We start from the raw sequence: 24,147 nt of genomic DNA, 5'->3' as shown, positions 1-24,147 counted from the left end.
TTGGTTTAGGTGTGTCTTCTTACAGAAGGGGGGAAAAAATAGATGTGACAGAGAGCAAGAAAGAGATTTGGAATAAAAAAAAATCTGTACTATATTTCAGATCTCTCTGTTTTGAATGCTTTTAGTCAGCAGAAGACTCAAGTTATACAAGTTCAAGAATCTCTCAACAACATGTAATTCTTTTCTCTAATAGCTACTGATCAGTTAAGAACTTGAAAAGCTTGGGGGAGTGGGGAAGCAAAAAGGCACAGGAGGAAAAGGAAACAAACCAACCTTTTTCTTTCTACTTGAGTTACAGAGCTGGGATAGAAGAGACATTCCCTTGGGTAAACATGTCCTAACTGTGTGACTTTTATAAATTTGTACGGAAATTTTTCTTAGGAAAGATTAGGACTTTCTCCTTAGTCTGTTAAGAAACTGGGAGGCTTTGCAATAGCCAGAGCTTGAATCTGCTTTTCCCTGTTCATGTGCAAAGCCTTGCCTGTAAACATCGGAGGCAGATATAATCGTTCTGTACATAATTGAACAACTATAAGCTCGTACTATTGGGGTCTCTTTGAGGCATTTTGTGTAAATCATATAGTCAGTAATGTTAATCTTACTGTGATAAATCATAACTTGAAGTGGCTGCAAAAATGCCAAGTTTTATTACTGACAGAGGGTTTTCACAGATGGCTGCTGGATAGGTGCTTATTTGTAGGCCTGAAGAAAATACTTGTTTCACAAAATTAGTAATATCTGTGCATGCTGAGTTAACTGTGAACAGCATTTTGCATTCAATGCTTACAGTGTTCTGTGGACTTCCAAACAATCCGTGCACTATGCAGTTATACTTGGTGCTACAGAATATCTGTGCTAACAAAATATGTTGGAAAAGACTAATTTAGTTTTGATGACTTCCTGTTTAGTGGGAAGATCAGTGACTATAAAGATCTGGTTACAGTAGATGGTCTTTTTTTAAGGAAAACAAAACCAAAACCCATACATCTCAATTTCTATTTATGTCCATATTGTAACCTACCAAATATTACCAATTTCTGGTAATTGCTAATTAAGAAAAAATAAACTCCGAGTGTGGATGATGAGACTTCCACTTTATATCTTTAAAATTGGTTGCTGTAGAATACACTTTTTACTAAAGCCATTTCAACTTTTTATATGCAGAATAGGTAATGTTCAGACAGCAGGTTTGCTTTCAAACTGTTGTTTGTCTGTAGTTTTACTCATAGTAGAAGGGAATTAATACCACCAGATATGAACAAAAATGATAGGTACAAGCTTAATCAGAATATAAATTGGATAATGCAAATTTTAGGAAAAGATATGCATGTGTCAATAAAATTATCGTAACCAATCTTAATAAAAATTAACCAGCTATATAGTTGTGCTGTTTATCTTGGGTGAATCAATTCTGGTAAAGTTGTGGGGTTTTGTGAATGATAATTTTTCTTTTTGCTCTTAACAGGAGCTCACCAGATGTTGTTGTTGGCAGTGTTTATAACACCTCTTAATGATATCTACTATGACTTCTCAAAGTTTGTGGAGATGATAGAAACAACATTGGACATGGATAAGGTATGGGCTGGTGTGTGGGAGGGGGTTTACTTAGCAATTAAAGTTTCTTATTGAACTTTGCAATCTGCTCTACACTGACTAAATTTAATTGATCATCTATATTAAGTAGTTAGTGATAGTTTAGCTGTGGAATATACAAAGACTGTTATTAGTATAGCAGTTGAATATCAAGAGGATATTCACCACTGTCTGAAATTATCTAGCCAATGGAAAAATGCTTTGGGTACATGGATGCTGCAGACGTGAAACTTTTTTTGGTTGTTTTTATCTATATTTTATATATCTATGATATATAAAATACATATACTATCAATATACTATTTATTAATATTTTATATGTATTATATTATTACATATATAATTACGCATTATTACAACCATATATTAGATATATATAAAATGTGTGCCTACTTCTATTTCTAAAAACTAAACTTTTTAAAAACCTCATCAGTATTAAGAGTGGGGAGGTTATTTTGTCACTTTTCTGCTTCTTTGTATTTTCAAAGTTACTGTGATATGTCTGAAATCTAGAATGTAGCCAGAATGTTTATTAAATATTTCTGTGCTTCTGTGAAGTTCATTAGACTTGGTTCTATTTGGTGGGATTAAATCTTCATAACTAAGAGTTTGCCCCTCTGAAAAATGATTGACCTAGGTATAAAGAATGACTTTACTTTCCAGTGTGAGGACATTTCTTACTAGAGAGAAAGCTATTATCTTAGCCTTGCATCTACACTTGCTTATAAAATATTACTGATGATAGGACTATGCTTGCAAGGGACGACAGGCACTTTTTTCAGAGGCAAAATTGGCCAAAAAAAGCGGAAAGGAACATTGCTGTTTCTTAAATATGTAGCTGAAAGGAGGAGGGATGAGTATAAATGACTGATTTATCGTTGTTTAACATCAAACATTTAGGTCATAGGCAAAAATGTGAACTGTTGCTTTACTAGGTGAAACAATGCAAGGTTTTTAGTGAGTTTTGTACATCATATTTTCTAATTGTATTTGTTAGAGACTTGGTGAGGTGCATTTTGAAATGTACATGCACAGTTAGAACTGTATTTAATGTTCCTTTTTCAATAAGATATTTCAGTCATTTTGGAAAACTTGGGAGGCTTTTAGGATTGTTGTAAGTGTCAATCTCAGCTGACTGTAGAAGTTACATCTACCTAACCATGCGCCAGGCATGGTAGTAAGGGCAAGGTGTTGAACTTCTGAAAACTGCAGTGGCTTTAAAATTTTGAATATGCATATTTTTCTCCAAAGGCAGAAGCACAGCTTTTTCTTTGTATTGTGCATGTATTCATCAACTGCCTTTTACTGTTTAAGGAAAGACTGTTTGATTGACATGTTGCTGTAATTTGTGATATATGCTAATGAAGAAATTTATAGCTTTATACTAGTTACAGACCATCTGTTGATGCAGTTTGTATGCCCTGGGACTCTGGTTTCTTTAAAACTAACAGCTGTTCTAAGCCTTCACCCTTCATAGTCCAGCTCTTCCAATTTCTTTTCAGCTTCTACTTTAAAAATGTTTGGTTGTCCTTCTAAACAGATTAACAAGTCAGTTATTTTTAATCAAGTCACATAGAAATTGGTGTGTTGGATTTAGGGTTTTTTTTCCCCCCCCTTCAAGGCACTGAAAAATGGCTATAGATAAGCCAACACTGGTTTTAGTAGAAGACTAAACCTTGTCCGTGTGAATGGTAAAACTTGAACTTCGACTTGAAATTCCTCTTAAGTTATTAGGGAGTTCAAACAAAATACCCAGCTCTGTGTTGAGTGTGATTGAAGGGCAGGTTGTCATAGCAACTAAATTATGTCAATAATCCATTCTAATATAAAAAGAAACATCTAAGTTCAAAAAGTGTGGGATGTGGTTATTCATTTACCTAGCTGCAATAAAAGTTGAGACACTGTCACTTCCATTTCTGTCTTTCACAGAACCATAAGAAGCCTTTGAAAAACTATCTACTCCAACCTCCTCCTCAAGTCAGGGCAACTTCAATGTTTGTTAGCGCTTGTGGTATATAGTATTTTGGCTTGAGTATTAAGACCACAGCCCTTTACAGAAGGGCTTGTTTTTCAGATTAGCTAGCTAGCTCAACGTAGTCCCAGAGTCTGCAGATTATTTGCTGTCACCTCATTCATTTGAGCATCCCTTGGAAATGTGACTCACTTGGGTCTTACTCAAGTAAGCCTATGCAGGTATGAGGGTGTTGTCAATGCTGTGATGTTAGCCTGCTACTTACCACCTTAAATATTTTATACTTTGAACATTCATTTCAGAGGAGCTCTGAGCAAAAACTTACACTAAAAAATGCAGTGTGTTTAGCTGAACAAAAGGAAATGTCTAGCTGCTTCTTATCCCTATTGCGTTAAGGGATTTGCTTTCATTATAACCCTTTACATGACTCTTGCCAGTAAAAGGTTATATATAGAGTGAAGGTGCCAGCAAGAGTGTTCAGACCAATCTGTTGCACGTCTGTTATATTCCTTAATCTCTGAAGCAAATTTAATGTTTGTATTTAATGCAGTACTGAGTTGTAATTTAGACTTAAGTGCATTTCAGTGATGAATACATTGGTGAAATGTCACAATGATGTTGAGTATTTTTATTCTTCTTTTGGGGAGATGAGAGGGGAGTGAATTGGGTTCACTGATATTTCATTTCATTTTTCTGGTGAGGTGTAGCCTTACTGTACCATAACTGATGGTAGATTCACAAAGCACCAAGACCTGAAATACCACATTCCTGTTAATATGTGTCCTGTCAGGTTGTTGGCCATGTTCACACTGCAGGCTGTAGAAGAGAAAAGCCAGAAGCTTGCTTTAAGTAACTTACATAATTATATCTGAGATACTGCTGAAGGAGGAGCACAGCTTGAGAAGAACATTAGAGGGTAATGTAGTTGTGGGTGCCTGGTGTTTTTATATATTAATTAGTAGCACCAGTTTTTAATATTCTTAGTAAATTATAATTTTTATTTCCTTAGTAGTTTAGCTGAACTTCTGATTTAATTTTGAAGTTCTCTATTTGTTTGATAGCTCTTGGCTTTCACTTGGATAGAGTGGTCAGATGGAGCAGTTCTGTTTGTCATCTGCTAAGGGTTACTTCGTGAGGCCTGAATGAGTAATGAGCTGCCCTACAATAGTTGGGGTGGGTCATGCAATATATTAGAAGCTGTCTTCAAACCTGGATCTTAACACATTTTAAAATTCAGATTTTCGGGCTGAGGTAATGGGATATAAGCTGCTAGATGTAAGACTTGATATCTACACCTGGAAAAGCCACTGGGAACTTACATGGGGCTGGAGTGCCTGGTCAGCTGTGAACTGTTTCTGGAACTGTTGCAGTCCCTAACCCAGACTATTAATGTAGACAGAACCCTGAAGTAATTTTACTTTAATGCTCCTGTCCCAAAACTTCACAGCAGTTTAGGATTTACTTCTTGAACACTAGTAGCCTCTGGGTTCATTTGTCATCACAGGTCTGTTGGAGCTGTAATGGAGTTAGCAACAAGCACATGAAAACTACCTCCATTCCCATGACTGTTGGACTGAGCAATGGGTGAGGCAGTAACATAGCTTTTTTGCGCATTTTGAGCTCTAGGCACATACAGATCTCTGCTTGCAGTGGAATGAAAGCTTGCCTGCAGCGAGGAGGCCCCCAGGGGTGGAAGTGCAGGGCACGGCTCCAGTTTGGCTCAGCCTCTCTGACATGGCAGCCTGGGTGAAGGCTGGAACCAGTAACCAGACCGGGTGCCCTGCTGGAGCGTTATGGGTCCTTAGGATGTTACCTTCCTTCTCCTGAGATCACGGGATTTCTGCAGTTTGTTCCAGGCTTCAAATAATTGTTTGAATCTCTGAAACAAAATTACTTTTCACTTGGCTGTTGGCCTTGTGTGTCTGATGAAGCCAGCTGTGACAAGGGCTGGCATGTGTGGCTCTTACATACCAGGCTTTTCCAGTTTCTGTTTCAGATCCAGGATCTGACCTACAAAACCAGGAATGGTCTTTTCTCCTGTGTGCTCTGTCATAAATGTTCATTGCTGTTCTTTTAGCAGAATTATTAAGGGAATGGGAGGAACAGGCCTATCAACAGGGAATAAATTTGTTCATACCCCTTTCTTAACACCTCCAAGTTTTGAGATGGTTCTCTAAAATCTTGTAATACATTATTCTGTGGAGTGCACATCTCTGGTTAAGCAACTGGAGAACTTTGCCACTGCAGTGTCTTTGCATACAACACAACTGGAACCAAAATGGCAGGCTGAGTGTAATGCCTGGTAGTGCTGGTAATTGTACAGAGGAAATAAGCACCAACAGTTCAGTTTTCCATGATGCAACTTCTGTGGAAGATCACATTATCTGCTGGGAGAAGATAATTCTCCGAATAAAGTAGCAATCCTTTGAATATACAGTATGCTATGTATTTCATATGATAATTTACTTGTCCCCCCATTCCAAATTCAAAATGTGTGAGCCCTGTGGCTTTCATGTCCAGGTTGTATTCCCAGGTTCCAAGCTGCTAGAAAACCTCAGAGTCACCAGTCTAATGCTTTTACAATTGTTTTGTTGCGCTGCAGATCTGAAGTGCTTTTTGTGCTTAGAAGAACCAGATGTATTTGGTGGTTCTTGCACTTAGAGTTCTTGTTGCTCACTGCTCTCTGGAGTGGAACTTTTATTGTCTGGGAAGGAGTAAAGGAATTGTGAACCTCCCTTTGATCTTCTCCTTCCTCCTTTTGCTAACATATACTTGTGAGTAAAAGTGAAATTGTACGGAAACCACCATCTTGTTTCAGCGTGTTTTGCGAAATATTTGCACCTACTTTATGTACAGCTTTGCAGATAATTCCCAGCTACCAGAAGCTTCATGGAATTGTAGTTTTCATTTGTTTGTTTTTTTAAACTTAATTAGATAAATTCTATTACTAACAGGAAAGCCAGTGCTTAGTTTCTGAGTTGGACAACAGTGCCAACATTTTGTTGACTGTAAAAGTTTGTATATTAGAAATTGAGCTTCTTTTATTTAGCAGTTACATGTTGTGCTTGCAAATTAAACTGGAGGCTTGTAAGCTCATCAGAAAAACACACCTGACAGTGGAAGCATGGGTAAGAGAGAGGAAAAAGATGAAATACAGCTTATTTTGTCTGTGCTCCTGAAAATATTTAGCTTGGAAGGAAATGCGCAGGCTTTTCAACTCAAAATGACAGGGTTGAAATTGGGTAGGATTTTTGGTGATATTATGTAGGCTCCTTCCGTAACCTCTTGAGTATGTTTTGGGCAGGAGTTACTGTTTCAGAAATTTTCTATTTCCAAGGACTTCTTCTGAAACGCCCCATCCTTTTGTAGTCTGTCTTGATTAGTTGCGTTAAGTACAGGCTAGCATATAGATTACATACATAACAATTTCATTTCCTCTGACTTCCCTTTTTTCCTGCCTAATGCTCAGTTATTTGTATGCAAATAAACATGCAGGTGAATTTAGAAGTAAAGGAGTCTGTTAAATTGGTGTATTTTGCTTGTATAAAGCAGATTATTTGAGAAAATAAGTATTTGAGGTGTATTTGTTTTGTAGTTGAATTGGACACCAATTATCACAAACGGCATTGCATTACAAAATTATATATATATCTATTTAAATAATTTGTAGAGATGATTAAGTAAACTCACTATGTATGACCAGGAAGGTGATTATTTTTTTATTGCCTATTTTCATAGTAATTTTTTCTCCCCCCCCCCCCCCCCCCCCCCAGGTGGAGAATCACGAATTTCTTGTCAAGGCTTCTTTTGATCCTAATTTGGCAGAATTGAGAGAAAAGATGAACAAACTGGAAGAAAAAATGCTGTCCTTGCTAAACAGTGCAGCCAACGAACTAGGTAGGATACGAAACTGCCTTTGATTCTTACCTCCTTTGTAAAATGTTTTGAAATCAAGTGATGAAGACTGGTATAGAGGAGTTAAGGGATGTTTGTAGTATTTTGTTATTAGTTTGGGGTGACTTTAGTTGTCACAATGCAATCTGTTGAAAACTGAGTGATTTTTGGTTTATAATTTGGCCCTTTAAAAAAGGGTGCCATTCCAGAGTATTTCAGACATTATCATGTATGTTTCAAGATACCATAGAATTCATTTGGTAGAACTGTAACTCATCTAACTTGTAGCTAAGCCTAGTTCTATTTTACAGCCTTTGAGGACATGCACTGAAACTTTCTTTTCCCCCTGTGCATTCTCCTGAGCGTCCGTTCAGGATATGCTAGTTTTCTTCTGAAGTTCTTTGCAAAATGTAGTGTATAAGCAAATGAGACATTTAAAGAATTGATTATCCTATGCAAAAAAATCCACACGCAGCTGATGAATTGGGCATTCAAAGAGCAACCTTTAAAAAATCATTTTTTAATGCAAATATGGCAAGGCAGACTGGCAACCATAGTTATTTTAGGTTACGCCTCTAAGGGCTTGCATTTTTTTTTTTTTTTCCCCCACCCCCTGTAAACAAGATACCTGGATGAAAAGGAGGAAAGACCAAGACTGTGTAGGGATGGAATAAGAAGTCTCATCAGCAGAAGTATGTGTTAATAAAAGGATCACAGGACTACAGGTGCTGTGCTTATAGCAGCAATATAGAATGTCCTTGCAGTGTGCTATGAACATTTTTCATATTTCTGGAAAATATGTAGTAATGCAATAATTGTGAACTTGATTTGAATATGCCGTTTGAGAGCTTATTAAAGTAAGAGCAGAGAATGAATCAGTAAATTTCTGTTAGGTCTGCGTATTTCTCATACCTGTACAGAACCAAAGCAAGTATACTGAATAGTGTATCTTGTGAAGCTACGTTGTACAAACTAGGGATTAGTGAGCAGAAATAGCACAGGCTGCAGGATTTTGATAATACAGTTGTTTTCTTTTTTCTTTTTCTTTTCACCTAAAAGGTCTGGAAGCTGGCAAAAGTATCAAACTGGAGACAAACTCACAGTTTGGACATCACTTTCGAATAACTTGCAAGGAGGAAAAAGTTCTCCGTAACAATTCAGAATATGGAATAGTTGATACACAGAAGAATGGTGTGAAATTCACAAACGGGTATGAGATCATTTTGGCAATTTCTCGAGCCTGTTGTGAAAGATACAAAATAGATCCTTTCTTTATGCCTATAAACTGATTTCCCCTACATCTTGAATGGCTGAATTTTCACCTTTTTAATTGGATCACAGATTGAGATATTGAGTAATACTGGCATGAGGGAGGAGTAGTCATGCAGTTTCTGTTAAATGGGGAATGCAGCTTTTACTTTGCCAACTGTTAGCTATTTTTGGTCCTTTGACTTGGGCTAATTTCTGTGTTTTAGCTGCAGCTAGTAGCATAATTGCATTCACCGTGAGTGTTTATACAGACACTTTCACAAGCTGCAATGGGAAAAGAGCTATTTATATTTATCGCCAAATATGACATGCAGCAGTTTTGTTGGTGACTACTTTTTTTTTTCCTGTTCCAAACCACGCTGTATTCTCTGTTGGTCCTATGTATTGGACTTCAATTCTGTGGCTCTACAGATTAAGCTATTTAAAAATGTCAATCTTCAGGCTAATTGCATTGATGCTGTTTCAATGTCTCCTTGTCTGGACGGCAGTTCTGTCACAGATCAGCCAAGCAAAAAGTCTATACTTTTTGTTGAATTTTTAGCTCTTCTAGAGCATTTTAGAAGGAGCAAGGGCTACCTTGGTCATCAGATACATCTCTTTCTGTACATCATTATTTTTACACAGAGCAAACAAAGTAGAAAGTTGCTTATGCAGAATGAGGTAGTAACTTAGGCTGAAGGCAATCTCTTGAGGTTAACTGGTCTAACCCCTCAGCCAAAACAGAGCCACCTTGGAAGTTAGATCCTATCTCAAAGTTGGATAACGTTGCTGAAGGCCTTGTCCAGGTGCCCATCCTCCACAACTTGGTGGGGCCCAAGTTCCAGTGCTGAATCACTCTTTGAAAACTTCCTTAATCAGATCTAATGAGAATTTTCCTTGCAGAAGCTTGGGTTTTTAGTATCCCATTCTTTTGCTGTGTACTTCCGAGAAGAGTCTGGTGCTTCTCCTTTCCAGGCTGACTTCAGATTATCTCAGCCTGGGCAGCCATCTCTCTCAGCCTGTCCTTGATGCCATGTGCCCCAGCTTCAAGTCTTTGCGGTGGCCATCTGCTCCAGGTTCGGTGTGTCTCTACACTGGGAAGAAAGACAAAACCTGAAACAGCACTGCAGGTGTGGTCTCACAAAGTACTGAATAGGGGGGAAGAATCACTTCCTTTGACATGCTGGCTACACTCTTGCTAGTGCAGCCAGTATGGACTTGGCCTTCTCTGCCTCAGGGTCGTACTGCTGGCTTGTGTTCAGCTTATTGTCCACAGGGTCCCCTAACTCTTTTATGAATAGCTGTTTTATAGCCATTTAGACCTCAGTCTGTACTGTTGCATGGAGTTATTTCATCCCAGGTGCAGGACTTTCATTTGCCTGTGTTGAAATTTTTGTCCACCCGTTTCTCTAGTCTGGAGATATCCCAATGAATGGCTGCCCTGTCCACCAGCACACTGACAGCTCCCCTTAATGTGGTATTGTTCACAACCTTGCTGAGAGTGCATCCAGTCCCATCATTCGGGTTGTTAATCAAGGCATAAGTAGTGTCAGCCCCAGTATCAATCCTAAGGAATGCTGTTAATAATCAGTCACCAATTGGACTTCAACCTCCTGACAAGTTCCTTCTTGTCTGTCAGTGGCAGGTCTGGGAGAAAACTAGTCTTTAAGTCTCCTGCATGTGTTACATACGGAAGGGTAAAAATAGCAGAGATTAATACATCGTACAGTCTGTTGCAGACAAACCATGCTGCTATCTCTTTATGTATAACAGTTCCTGCTGGAGTTAGCATCAGAGAAGTGAGTTTGAGAGAGATCTTGATTGACAAATATGTATGATGAGCACTGCCTACAGAGCAAGGTTATTTTCAAGCCAGTGCTATTACTAATAGTGACTGTTTCTGTTAATCACTCACTTTCAAAGTAAGAAATCCTTTGCTTTGAAAAGGAGGGCAAACTTATTGGTTCACACTAACCAATATGTTGGTGTATTTCGCACCAATTTACTTAAATGAACAAAGTATAAACCTTAATTGCGTTTTGTTTTAACATTTACTCAGAGGATATTTTAATTTTTTTATTTAAAACAGCTTTTCTGGTTCTAAATATGTTATGAATCTAAATGTAATGGTGAAGTTAGGCTCTTTCTGTAACTGAGAAGATGGTACCTAGAACCTTTACTGTAAGTGTCATCTGTTACTTTCCCTTAGGGAAGAAACCCATGGATCACTAATAAAACTTAACTAAGCACAGAGAAATCTGTTATAGTTGCTTCTGTAGATGGTACAAGAAGCGTAAGGCTGACTTCTGCTTATAGTGTGGGTGTACTACTTAGGTGTGTTTCATACTCAGTCCTGCAGACTCTGCTCCATGTTCAGAGATGAGCTTGAAAAAGAATAAACACTACTTTAAATTCTCTCTTGGTTTCAACTCACCTTATTTTGAAGACTAGAACCTGTTCTTAGTGACAGTAGTTCACTGAGGTCTTTAGAAAATGAAAGAAGTCAATGCCTTCAGCTCTGAGAAGCCTGTTGTAGGACTCTGGACTAATTAGACAGTTGCTTAGCAGCAACTCTCCTCTGCCAGTTCTATAAAGTGCCACATCTTGTTGCAGAATGGCCAGAAATTCAGCTTTAAGAGCAAGTCCTTATCACATAGCATGTCTATAACAAATAGCTACGGTAAGATTTTTAAGAATGCTGTATTCAGAGATGCTAGAATTGCTGGTTTGGCCCTTGTGGGTGATCTTCAACTTGGAATTAATCTCACTGATGTCCTGGTGTGTATGAATCATAGATTAGTTGCTTTGTGGTCCTTGTGCTGAACCTTGCTGTTAAAACAGGTAGGGACAACTGGTATTGACTCAATAGATGAGACCAGAAGTTTGGCATTGTTGCAGTGAAGACAGGACATCAGTTTCTAAATATTGTGGTTTTGTTCACAGCCAACTGAGTTCCGTCAATGACGAATATATAAGGACCAGAGAAGAGTATGAAGAGGCTCAGGATGCAATTGTCAAGGAAATCGTTAACATTGCTTCAGGTGAATATGTCAATGTTGATGTGTATCACGTCCTCCCAGCGTTGCAGACTTTCCACTAACTTTGTAGGTCCTTCTGTACAGAACCACCATAACACTTCCCAAAGAATTCGTGTGAAGAATTAGGTTTGGCTTTTAGACAGTTGTTGAAAGTTTGAAATACATTGTCTTCTCTGGTCATACCCTTTCCTGGCATTGCAACAAACGTGCAGTGATGGGGTGTGTGCAAATGCTAATCCCATAAAAGGAACAAAAATATGCCCATAAATGCCACGTCTATCTTCCACCGACCTCCCTGATTCTGGGCATCACCACCCAAACAGCAGACTAAGTAGAAGGCAGAAGAGGTAAAGGACAACAGAGAACTGAGGGGGTGGGACCTGAGGTCTGTGAAGGGTGGTGAAGAAGGAACGTTGGTGTGCAATATAAGATCAAGCTAGTCACTGCTTATATGATACAATAAAAATTGTTTTCCTAATTAATTTCTGTGTATTTTGCTCCAAGACTGCCAACTTAAAGGGCATTCTTTACTATCCTTCACCAAAAGGAGAAGAGATTTTTGGTAATTTGAGCTGGAGGATTCTGTAAATACTGCCTCTCCCAAAGGCACTGGTTCCAGCAGAACAAGTCTTAATTCTTTGAAAGAGAAATGAAAAGTGAAAGGACTAATGAATATTAAGCTAAGGGTAAACGTATTAAAGATAAAAACCCACTTTTTAAGCTGATGTATTAATATATTTGAGTGTGTATTAAGTTACAGTGAAAATCTTCATCAGTTTTGACCTGTTGTCTTATAAGGAATTTGCCAGTATATTGCAAAATCAATAGCTTGTTAGATTTTTTTTTTTGTACTTCAGTAATTTGCAAATGGTCTTTTTTTTGTGTGTAGCACATTAAGGTTTGTATATTTATGTGGAAAGCTACTTGGGTGTTATATAGTGGGATTAGCTTCAATATATAATCTATAAATACCTAGTACGTTTAATAGCCTTTTGCTCCTGCTTAAAGCTTCTGTAGTGTGTAGTCATAGACATAGAAGTGTATATGTGTATTTAAAAAGTATTTTTCTTCCCAAGTGGAGGCAGTTTGTTGAAAAAGACTGGATTATGTGTGTAATTCTTGGATGAGAGTGACTTGAAGTCCTCTTAATAATCTATACCTAGCCAGTTCAAGAGACAATGTCAGAACAGCAAATGTACTTTGTACAGGTAGGACTCATTCTGCAGGTTACCCCTCACCTCTTCTGATGCATGCATCCCATTTGCAGGTGTTAGATGGTTTACTTCTGCAGACTCCTGTCCCTCATCCTTTTCACTAAAAAAAAAACCAAACACCAAAACTTAAAACTGGTACTGGGGATGCTGGGCCGTCTAGTCTAGTTGCCTGGTATCACAGGCACCGTATCTTACAGACTTCTCTGTACCATCATTCACATAAACATAAATGGTTGCTCTAACTGAATTTTCAGTTCTGTGTCTCTATTGTCTTTGCTTGCATGAGCATCAAAATGCAGTGTATTACTGAGGAAGGAAACTTACTTGATTTCCAGCCATCTTGCCATTGTGAGCATTTGCCTTCCTGTACTAAGATAAGCTGTTTCTTGTTGGCTAATGTTAAGGCTAAAACAATAAACATGGTGTCACTTCTTCCTTTTCGTAGTCTGAAGAAGTCCCCTTTGTAGACAAAGCATGGAAACTTTAGGATCACATCTTAGATTCTCACAGAAGGTGATTGCTGTTTTGAACAAAATTGACTTAATGCAGATAAATTAATTTTATGGGCTCAATATAGGCTTTAAGATACCTTTCCAGCAAGAATAAAAAATTTCTGAACTTGTTTAACATGTATATCTCTCTAATAAAAAACAGGTTATGCAGAACCAATACAGACAATGAATGATGTGATAGCTCAATTAGATGCAGTTGTCAGTTTTGCTCATGTGTCAAACGGAGCACCAGTGCCGTATGTCCGTCCTGTCATCCTGGAAAAGGGACAAGGAAGGATTGTGCTGAAAGGTGCCAGGCATCCTTGCATCGAAGTACAAGATGAGGTGGTCTTCATCCCCAATGACATTATTTTTGAGAAGGGCAAGCAGATGTTCCACATTGTTACTGGTAAATGTTTCTGTTCTCTTGTTCATTTGTTATTTATGTTTTAAATGTCTGGAGTATTTCCAATAATAATGTCTTTGAAAAAAACAAACCAACAACAAGCAAACAAACCAACAACCCAGTAAAACTCTGTCATGTTCTCTAATCAACAAAGGGTGAACAGCTAGCAAGTTACTCATCTTTCTGTATGTGGGATAAGATTTAGCTCTGGAAAAGAAGGGAGGATATTTATAAGCTATTGTTGTTTATTATATTAAAAAAGAAAGTGCCCACAATGTTCTTGTGAAATGTTTCCTTTGATAGTAGGTATTCTACATGTTTATGCACATACAGACATTTCTCATCTTCCAAACTAATAGTCATGGAATTAGTTGTTATGATTATAGTTATAGTGCACTGTTTGGAGAAGGTGATCACTAATTTAGAAATTGTCATGTGAGAAGAAGAGAGAGGCTGCTAGGACAGTAGAAAATAAGAAATTACTTCTTCCTTAATATATGTATTCTTTGCCTTAGTGAATGTAACTCCACAAGCCAGGCAACCTCAGGAGCTGGAGAACCTGAACCTGCTTAAGTGATTTGGAAAATTCCACTAGGCATCAACTGTTCAGTAGCCACGTAGGCACCCTCTGTAGGCAAGATTTTAACCAGCCTCTTTGTTAATGTTTTCTTCGTTTAGTATTAAAGTTGATCTTAAATGCAAAACATGTTTCAATGACTGTACCCTTCCCTTCCCTCCCCCCCCCCCCCCCCAATTCTCTGGTGTAATTAAGATAATTTTACTACACAGGAAAACATGTTTAGTGTTTATACATTTAATTGAATTTTAATTTCCATCCAGATGTCCTTGACATACATTCTGAATAGCAAAGATTTAAAATTGGAGAATGATTAATGAACATTTCTAACATAACCAGAAAGAAAAACTAAAGTCTGAATAAATGCATGGTAACAGGCTTGTTTTTCTGGTTAGCAAAAGCATAAAATTAGTTTTAATGATCAGTTTTCTGGAAAATACTTTATTTCATTTGTGCTTCAGTTAAAATTAAGTTACTAATATCTCCTTCTGCTGATTCAGAATCCCTTTAGATTGTAATTAGTCACCTTTTAGCTTGTACCCAGTCTGTAACTAAGCTATTTCATTTGTACAGACAAATTGTAATTGTTGCTTGAGGTGAAAACAAATTATTTTCATTCTTAAGCAGCAGTACGGATTACTTTAAATTAAAAGCTTATTAGTTTTAGGTATGGACATGTGTTTTAGATGAATGCTTATACTCCTGAGAAGTCCCAAAACTTAAAAAGGCCCCTAATACTCTCCAATCACTTTTCTTTTGAAAAAGCAGCATTCGGTGAGATGTACAAGCAAGCGTTAGTAATAGTGGAACTACTTGTTGCACCTGTTAGACAAGTCTGCTACTCTTTTCTGGCGAGAGAGTAGTAAGTTTAAATGTTCTTTGTCTTGATTTGGAGCCTGTTCTCCTTTAAAAGAACTGCTGAATTGTAGAAGATGATGTCTCTTTAATTCATCTGCAAAATTTCTTCTTTAGGCCCTAACATGGGAGGAAAATCAACCTATATCCGACAGACAGGGGTGATTGTTCTTATGGCCCAAATTGGGTGTTTTGTACCATGTGAATCTGCAGAAGTAACCATTGTGGATTGTATCCTGGCTCGGGTGGGAGCTGGAGACAGTCAGCTGAAAGGTGTGTCTACTTTCATGTCTGAAATGGTAGAAACTGCTGCAATCCTTAGGTAAGTCCTGCGCTTATTTGGTTTTGTTGGTTGGGGTTGATGGGAAAGGAGGTGCTCTAAGAAAGGTGCATTTAAGATTTCCTTTTACGTAGGATCTCAGTGGAGGATCTCAAGTCCTTTTTAGCAGGCTTGTAAGTTCTTGAAGTAGTCTTCTGTTTATTTCAGTGGTCACATAGAGCTGCTATCAGGATGCCAAAGTCTAAATGGGACAAAGAAACTAATTTGGAATAATCCGTGTGACACACTGTGTGCACTTTATTCATATGTTGCTATGTAACTAGGGAAGATCTTCTGCCTCTTTTATTCAATGCCTTTACAACGTAACGTAATATCCAGAGTTCATGATGTTCTCAAATGTTGTAAAATGCTCTTGTGTTTTTAGGACTGCATCTGAAAACTCTCTGATAATCATTGATGAGCTGGGAAGAGGAACTTCTACCTTCGATGGCTTTGGCTTAGCATGGGCTATTTCAGAATACATTGCTACCAAAATCTGTGCTTTCTGTATGTTTGCTACACATTTTCATGAACTGACAACCCTTGCTGGCCAAGTGTCAACAGTAGATAACCTACATGTTACTGCTCTGACCAGTGATGGCACACTGACGATGCTTTATCGTGTCAAGGAAGGTAAGACTGTATAAATGATGAAAAGAGAAAACTTTATTTCGCCCTGAGAGAGGAAGAAATCTTAAAGAAAAAAAAAAAAAAACAAAAAAACAATAAACCATCTCATGTCGTACTCCAGGCTTAGGGTTTATAATAGACATGTTCACCTCTATCTGTAGAGAATGTGTATGGCAGGAGCTCTGTCCATGTGTGAACACAGTTGGTGGTGATGTTAATGATTATTTGTTAAGACTTTTATGTTATTTCTGCCACTCAAGTTGATGCTTTTGAGATTGGTCCCTTTTTCTTTTTTTAAAGAGCAGAGAGAAGGGATCTAACAGGTTATTTTCTGCTTTTCTAAATCAGCCGTTTTAACCTGCTGGTAGAAAAGATTTCTGTTCCTTAAACTGCTCTTTTAAAAGAAATGAGTGCAACTTTTATGTGCTGAGAGTGTTGGTTTTTTTAATAATACCTATTTCATTGTAATAAGACTTGGTCATTGAAGAAAGATGTTGCCAAATTTATGCAGTAGTTTGATACAGAAAAAAATCATACATTTAGTTTTTAGCAAATGGCATCATAGTAAAACATCAAGTAGCCTATTTTGTTAGTATAAGTCAGATGTATTTAATTAAAATCCTTTAGTGGATCCAGTTATTCCTTTTGGTATTAAATTAGGCAATTTTCAATTGGGCATAAATTTAATCTGTTAACCGCAATAAGTGGTTCCTCCTGCTTCTCTGTATCCCCAATCATATGTTCTTGCTCCCTTCAGCAGGAGGGTCTGTAATAAAGCAGGGCTGTGTAACTATGGCTTGCAAGGTGTGGTCATTTATGACATTCTAATTTAGTTGTAAACTCTACAGGGATTCTGTTGTTCCCATGAGAGCATTTCAGTCAGGTTGCCAGCCTCTGGACTGAGATTTTGATTTAAAATGTGGACAGAGTACTGTTACACTGTGTTTTCACTTTAAAATACCTCTTAATTTTCCTTTTCTGAGTTCCACAATGAAGGAATGAGTTAAATGACACTCAGATGGATAGAACATGGTTACTACTGGATCTGATCAACAGCTTACCTTGTGGAGTGGTTTTGTCTCAAATAAGGAATAACTGTTTGAGGAGTTAGGCTATTATCTTTACTAAAACAATTACAAAGTATCACCCATCCTTGTTAAGGCGAAGGAGCTAGTCCTTATCTCGTATCTCAAGTCCTGGAGACTGATGTTTACTTATATCTTTTTAGTTTAGGATTTAATCTTACAAGCACAATTGCTGAACTTCATTCCTCATTTTAAGAGCTGTTTTGTCATGTTGACACAATACCAAATACTTTCTTTCCCTTGCCTAGTTCATCCTAATAACTCTGCTTTTCATGATCAGTGCATGTTCAGTATGTGTTATCCTAGAACATTTCTTTGCCTTTGATTACTTGTATAACCACTTCTGATTTTTGCATTCCCTTATGGTTATAGTCTTGCAATTAGGTTTCAGGTACTTTCTGTAAAGCTAGGAGACTACTCTGAACAAGCGGAATCGAAGCATGACCAGAAGTACTGCTCTCCTCTAGCTTTACTGAGAGTCTGTTTAAAGCTGGTTTGAATATCTCTGGCTGCCAGTGTCTTGTTTGTTTTAACTCTGTGTCCTTGTCTTTTGAGATCTGTATGTCTTAGAAATGGCCTCTGTTCTGCCCTCTGTTCATGCACTTTTCCTAGGCAATGCCTAGGCTTTGCTTCTGAGTATTAGTCCAAAGTGCTGTGGCCTGTTCCAGTGGAGAGGAAGTATGTGGTTCTTTCGTAATTTGCCGTTTCCTGTCTTCTCAGGACATGTTGAGCTCCTTCCAGCAAGTGAGGGTTTAGAGCCCTCTGAATGCCTCGCTCAAATCAATGCTTAAAATATGACTTAGTGTGGCATGGGAACTGAAGAGAAATATAGTCATAAATCGCTGCAAGCATGCATTGAAACTGTTTTCAGTGCAGTGAGAGCAGTTGATGTACAGTATATTCAAACAAGCCATCTTTATTTAGATGCCTTATTTCAAGTACTTAGGTTGGGGAGGGAAGTAGTGTACACTAAATCTAAACCTTCTACCTTCTAAATCCTTTGGAATAGCAACTCTTACAATCAAACTGCCTAATATTCCCCAGTTGGGTGAATTTTCTTTCTTCAACACCTGCCCCAACCCCTTTTCTTTAACCTTTATTAATTCACCCATTCTGGCCCTGGTGAAAACTCTAGAAGCCTGGTTTCTTATTTTTATTCTGTCAGTTTTGCCATTTTTAGTCATATTCGTCTTTTCTTCGTACATGCAGTGTCTTTTAATTTCATCCATTTTCTTAAGAGTGCTGTTGAGCATAGAGGCACAATAGTTTGTTTCTATCTGCTTAAAATTCTGTCAGATGAGATACAAAAATATGAAATCTTCATCTTAAAGTACCTGGTCTCAAACTGAAGGTCTTCTACATAAGATTTTGCATTTAGTGTTGTGCAGTTCCCCTTTTGGAAGAGTTACGTTGTTCAGGCAAGGGTGTGAGTATAGGCCGCTTGGATACAGTTGTGTTTTGAAACAAACAGGTTCATGTCATTTGAAATGTATAACTAGATCTGAAATGCATGACAAGGAACTTTCATATATGCAGGATTTTCATCCCTGTCTTCATGCTTCAAGAGTGTGACAGAATGGCTGAAGACAGAACACAGAAAGTACTGTTCTCCAGACAGTTAGCTTTGTGTCTGGGGAGATGTGTGTGTTTAATATAAAATCAGAAAGACTAATTTCTGCTTTAAAACATTAATTTCCTTTAAGAAACCTGAGAGATTACAAGGTTAATAAAACAGGAAAAAATCTAAATGCTAAGCTCTCCTTTACCTATTCTTCAGTTACTCAGTATTTAATAGATGATTTGTTAAGCATCATTTTACATGTGTAATTGATTTATTTATAACTCCTTGTTAGAGACCAGAATTAAATGGACATAGTAATATTTGAGGGTGGCCAATTGGAATTATGGTAATGTAAACAAATGGAGTTGACAGGTTGTACCAGAGGGCTTTTGATACTGAAGTGAAAATTATTTTATGTAAGCATGTATAATTGACATATTTTGAGCCATTATCACAATTTTTCTTTCACAACCAAATTTTATAAACAGTGTAGTAAATGAAGTAAGTAAAGGTAGTCAAAAGGTTTTGATGTAATTAAAGTTGACTCCTGGAGACTGAAGAGTTATATGGTACTGATATGGAGGAAGAGGATTGAGAATGCAATGTTTTTAATGTTGTGGGGTGGTTTTTTATATATACATGTTTGTATTCATATAAATATAGAAAAATGTTAGAGATATATAATAAAAAATGATGCAAATTACTACATTCTACAGACTGTGCTGAAATACTTTAATAAAAACCATTATTCAGTTTCATTCAAATACTAGAGGGAAATTCTTTCTGCCTGAAGAGCTTTCATTTTCTTTCTGAAGTACTTCTGGAGCTCTGCAATTACTGCTTTATGAGGGCTTAATTAAATAACAGCATATTCTTTAGTCTGTGTTACTGTGTGTAGTCTAAAAGGTAAATCAGAAAATGTTGGAGAATGAAATGATGTCATGCATACTTAATTATTCAGAACAGAGAACTATTACAAGTTTGTTCATGTAATCTCTGTGTAGCCATATGATCTCGTGAGAATTCTGTACTGTTTTTTTTTATTCTCTCTGTATCCAGGTGTTTGTGACCAGAGTTTTGGAATACATGTAGCGGAGTTGGCTGCTTTCCCAGAACATGTGATAGAAAGTGCAAGAGAGAAAGCATTGGAGCTGGAGGAGTTTCAAAACATGGGCAAGTCCAAGGAATCCAAAGGAGAGCCACCAGCCAAGAAATGCTACAGTGAAAGACAGGTTTCCTATCAGGAATGCTTTTTATAATTTGTTTAGCTGGAATAGCCCAAGCAAAATAGATTAAGGATTCAGATTCCTCCAGAGCTTGAGGATAGCTAACTATAATCTCATTTTTCCATAAGAAAATGTTTTAGCTATGAAGTTCATTAGGAGTTGGAGATGTTCAAGGATAGTGGGTTTTGATTTAGATTAATTTCAAGCTAACGTAAGCAAGAATTTTATCTAGGACACAGTCATGAGAATGAAACTAATTTTTTTCTTAAAGATTAATGATCAGCAGTTAGTATGATTGGCATACAACATACAAGGGACGTACAAGTCGTACAAGGGACCATGTCTCTGGCTGCCTGTGGGCTTTTCTTTATGCCATGAACCAAGCCAGAATTTTGTGTTCATCGCTTTTGTTGGCTGCTTAGTTTGGTTGCAGTGTTTCTTAGGACTTTAGTTGTAGCTTCTGTTTAATTATTGTTCAGTTTATTCTTGGCTCTGCAGGTGGGTTGCACCTACCTAGTTTTGTTCCCCCTGATTTGAGGGCTCAGTAGTACTGATTTTTTCAAAGCTTAACATTAACGTATTCAGATCGGAGAAAAGCTGAGTACATAGCTTTCTTCTTTGTGCCTTTCCATGTCCCATCAGTACAAACACGTCTCACAAGCTGATCATATTGAAGGATATGGCAGTTTGGACCTGGAATGTCTGATTTACAGATGTCAAAGTTCTTTGCATTTCACATGTGAGAATTTTAGCTCCCTCCTCAAGTGAGAAGTAAAATGCTGTTGCCTTTGCACAGGCTTCAAGCTTCAAGCACGAGTTGAGGAAATGCACATCCTGGCATAGATCTGAGCATGTCTATCCTGCATAATACACTTGCGTAAAGCCATTTGAGTGAACTGTATTTTTTCTCTTCTCCCTTCACTTTCTCTTAAAAGAAACTTTATTAGCAGGTAGTGTAAAGGAAAACAATAGCTTGCAGGAAGCTTTTTCAGAATAGCCCGTGTGGTCTTGTTGCTGGATTAAGAGTCCTTACAGCAATAACTGTTGCAGCTTCCTAGGAAATCCACGTGCTGCCTTACTTGCATTGGTTTTTTTGCCAGTAGTCGGGTCCTCCTTGCTGCATGCATATAAATCTGCTTACAGATCTTAGTTCTGTGTCCCAGAAGTTGGCCTGAAACTTTACAGCCATGTAACTCATTTATCTCCTCCTAAACATCAGTGGTAATCTTGGCAATACTCCAGCGTATGGAAGCGTTGAAGTGTTAGTCCATATCCAGAGCACTTTCTACATTCAAAAAGCCTTTGCTGTGGACAGAGGCTGTTACTTGTTATTTTCAGTTTCAGTGGTCTACTGCATTTGTTTCTGGCTCAGTAGGTAGATCTGATGTTGTGGATGAATGATCTCTGGTTTGTCCTACCTTTTAGTGCCAGGATGTTCCCCCTCCAACTCCCTCAGTTGTTCCACTATTACCTTTCCTTTGGCAGCTTGTTAGGTATCATGGTGAGGTATTTTCCAGATCAGCTGAATGTGGCTATGCAGTGTTAAGTTGGTGTAAATTAAACTGATGTAGCAAACACTTCTAACAAATACAGCATCATGTTTTATTCTTGGATAATTCAGCAATACATAATATTTCATAAAATCTCTAGGCAGTAGAATGTTATAGCTTTAGATGTCTTGCCCAGGCAATTTGTTTGCCTTTGTTTACATCATGTTTAGAGGGTAAAGCATGTTTTACATTTCCAAGTCTTTTGGGGGCTTCAGCACTGAAAGCACACTGCATTAGTCCTAAAGAATAAAACAAAGCTAAGAAAACTTTGTGGTAGAGTTCTAAAATGCAGAGCACTAGACAAAATTCTGTATTGTGGGCAAATTGTTTCTAATTCAGGGATCCTGAATACTGTTCATTGAAATGTTTGTTCTTCCTATTCAATTCAGATTGTTTAGAAGTTCCACTTTGCCTGTTTGTGTAAAAGCATATGCATAAAGCTTAATTATCATCTGTTCTCCTTGGTGACGGCCACTCTCCAGTTGCTTGGTTACAATTTGTTCTTCCCTTTTGCATATTGAAACATTAGTTTTGATTTGCAATTCCTCCAAAAAGTAACTAGTTTGGGTAATATAGCCACTCTGAACCTGCTATTGCTAGAAATCCTCACCTAGTGTGGTTGCGCACTGGAATTAAATGTGGAACACATCTAGGAGCAATTAGTGTTAAATACTGTATTTCTGCTGACCAACTGATGCTTTTTGCTCATGGATTGAAAGGGTAAAGAACTCCTGATACCAGTATAACTAGATTGTTCTGGTGTTGAGAACACGATAGCAAGTGCAAAAATAATGGTGATTTTTGCCTGCAAAAAGTTTCTTGTGCTGAATAATATTTTGTATCTTTGGCAGATTTTGGAAATATCCTGCTTGCAATCTAAACTTTCTGTTTTCTCTTTCTTCTCCTCCCTCCATTTCAGGAAGGTGAAAGGATAATTCAGGATTTTCTTTGTCAAGTGAAAGCATTGCCCCTGACAGATATGTCAGAAGATGACATCAAAATCAAGCTGAAACAGCTGAGAAATGATCTGTTGGCAAAGAACAACAGTTTTGTGAATGATATAATTTTCCAAACGGAAGTTACATCATGAAAGGTGTGAGAATAGGATACAGCACTTGAAGTGTGTTTCACAGTGCAAGAACTACCATTTTCTTGTCTCGTAGCTTTTATACTTTATGATACTTATACTGATTTATGTAGGCTTTTTTCTTTGCATTGTAATGATTTTGTAAAAGATTCTGAGCTCGTTTTGTGCCAGATTCCCGCTTTTTTTTTGTGATCATTGTGTCCTTTTAGAAGTTTTCAATAAAATACTTTTTCAGTAGTAAAAGGATTATTGGCTGTATAGACAAAATGCGTAATGTTGTACCAGAAGCGTGCTACAAAGTATAGTATACAACTACCACAGCCTTGAAAAGCAACAGCGTGTACACAAAATCTTTGTCTTGTACCATGATTCTTTTTTATATGATGCAGCTACATTAATTTATTCAGTGAAGTTTTAGGAACACTCTGTTAGTGCTCCATTAGAAAAAGCATCTAATCTAAGTGATTTTTCATAAAATTTTTGCTTGTGTACCTGGATGGACGGGGGTGGGTGGGATTGATTTTGCTGTTGTTTGGTTTTGTTTGCTGTGTTGGATGGTAATGCTTGAGTCAAATATATTACAGGCCTGTTCTTCATGCCTGAGTGGTGTTTACTCTTGCATTTTTTGGTGGTTTCGTAATGTAAGCAGAGGCTGGGTGAAGTTAGAGTTTAACTGGAACTTCTGAGTTGGTCATGATTTGTGAGGTCTGTCTACAAAGCAAGAATACATTGATTTTTTTTTTTCTAATATACTTCTTGCACTGAGACATTTTGAAATCATGCAGACAGAGGTTTATATTCTCCTTGAAACTTAGCATTTTAAATTGTAGCTCTACAACACTTCACCTATATTTAAAACTGTCAGTGTTTAAAGATTAATGGGAAAAGGTGTTTATTGCATGGGATTATAGGAATAAAATAACACTGAAGATGCCATGCAAACTCTTGCTGTGTTCAGAGATTGCATCAGTGAGTGTGTGCTGGGGACAGCAGTGCTGCTGTTAAAGTGACACTGTAGCTCTGCATCAGGGATTAATGTGTTGCAGTCTGCATTTAAGTGTTCCAACAATAGTCATAAAAGAGGATATTCAGCTTGCTGTTGGATAACGTTTGTTTGCAGCTAGATTAGAACTTAGATATACTAGATATACTTCCCAACAGAAGAAAATAAAGGCTTGTTTGAGAGGTTTGGGTTCTGCATAGCACCTTTTTGGTTTTTAAATTAGAATGCATTCTACTTATATATCGACCGCACTGTTTGTAAATGCAAGTCTATTTTTGTCTTTGAGTTCAGTAGCTGTGTCTGGAAAAGTGTTTGGAAAAATCTGTTACATAAAGTCATGAAAAATATAGCTGTTTCTGCAAATTCAGTTGGTCCAAGCACAAGCTATCAAAAATACA

General features: G+C 37.5%; 1 protein-coding gene across 2 annotated transcripts in view; it reads left to right on the top strand.

The window, feature by feature from the left end:
• MSH2 (mutS homolog 2) overlaps positions 1-23,935 on the top strand; it is a 54,774-nt gene extending 30,839 nt beyond the window's left edge. For both annotated transcript variants that reach the window (XM_075088660.1, XM_075088661.1), the window contains 9 exons: positions 1,466-1,575; positions 7,339-7,462; positions 8,519-8,669; positions 11,651-11,748; positions 13,614-13,859; positions 15,406-15,610; positions 15,993-16,240; positions 19,943-20,115; positions 22,579-23,935. In XM_075088660.1, coding sequence (XP_074944761.1) covers positions 1,466-1,575; positions 7,339-7,462; positions 8,519-8,669; positions 11,651-11,748; positions 13,614-13,859; positions 15,406-15,610; positions 15,993-16,240; positions 19,943-20,115; positions 22,579-22,749 — 1,526 coding nt within the window. In that variant the 3' untranslated portion in view covers positions 22,750-23,935. The remainder of the gene's footprint in view (positions 1-1,465; positions 1,576-7,338; positions 7,463-8,518; positions 8,670-11,650; positions 11,749-13,613; positions 13,860-15,405; positions 15,611-15,992; positions 16,241-19,942; positions 20,116-22,578) is intronic.
• The last annotated feature ends 212 nt before the right edge of the window (positions 23,936-24,147 follow it).

This window comes from Phalacrocorax aristotelis, chromosome 3 (genome assembly GCF_949628215.1).
Source record: "Phalacrocorax aristotelis chromosome 3, bGulAri2.1, whole genome shotgun sequence".
In the NCBI taxonomy this organism is placed as follows: domain Eukaryota; kingdom Metazoa; phylum Chordata; class Aves; order Suliformes; family Phalacrocoracidae; genus Phalacrocorax; species Phalacrocorax aristotelis.
Note: the sequence above shows the minus strand (reverse complement) of the source record. Positions and strands in the feature narration are given on the sequence as shown.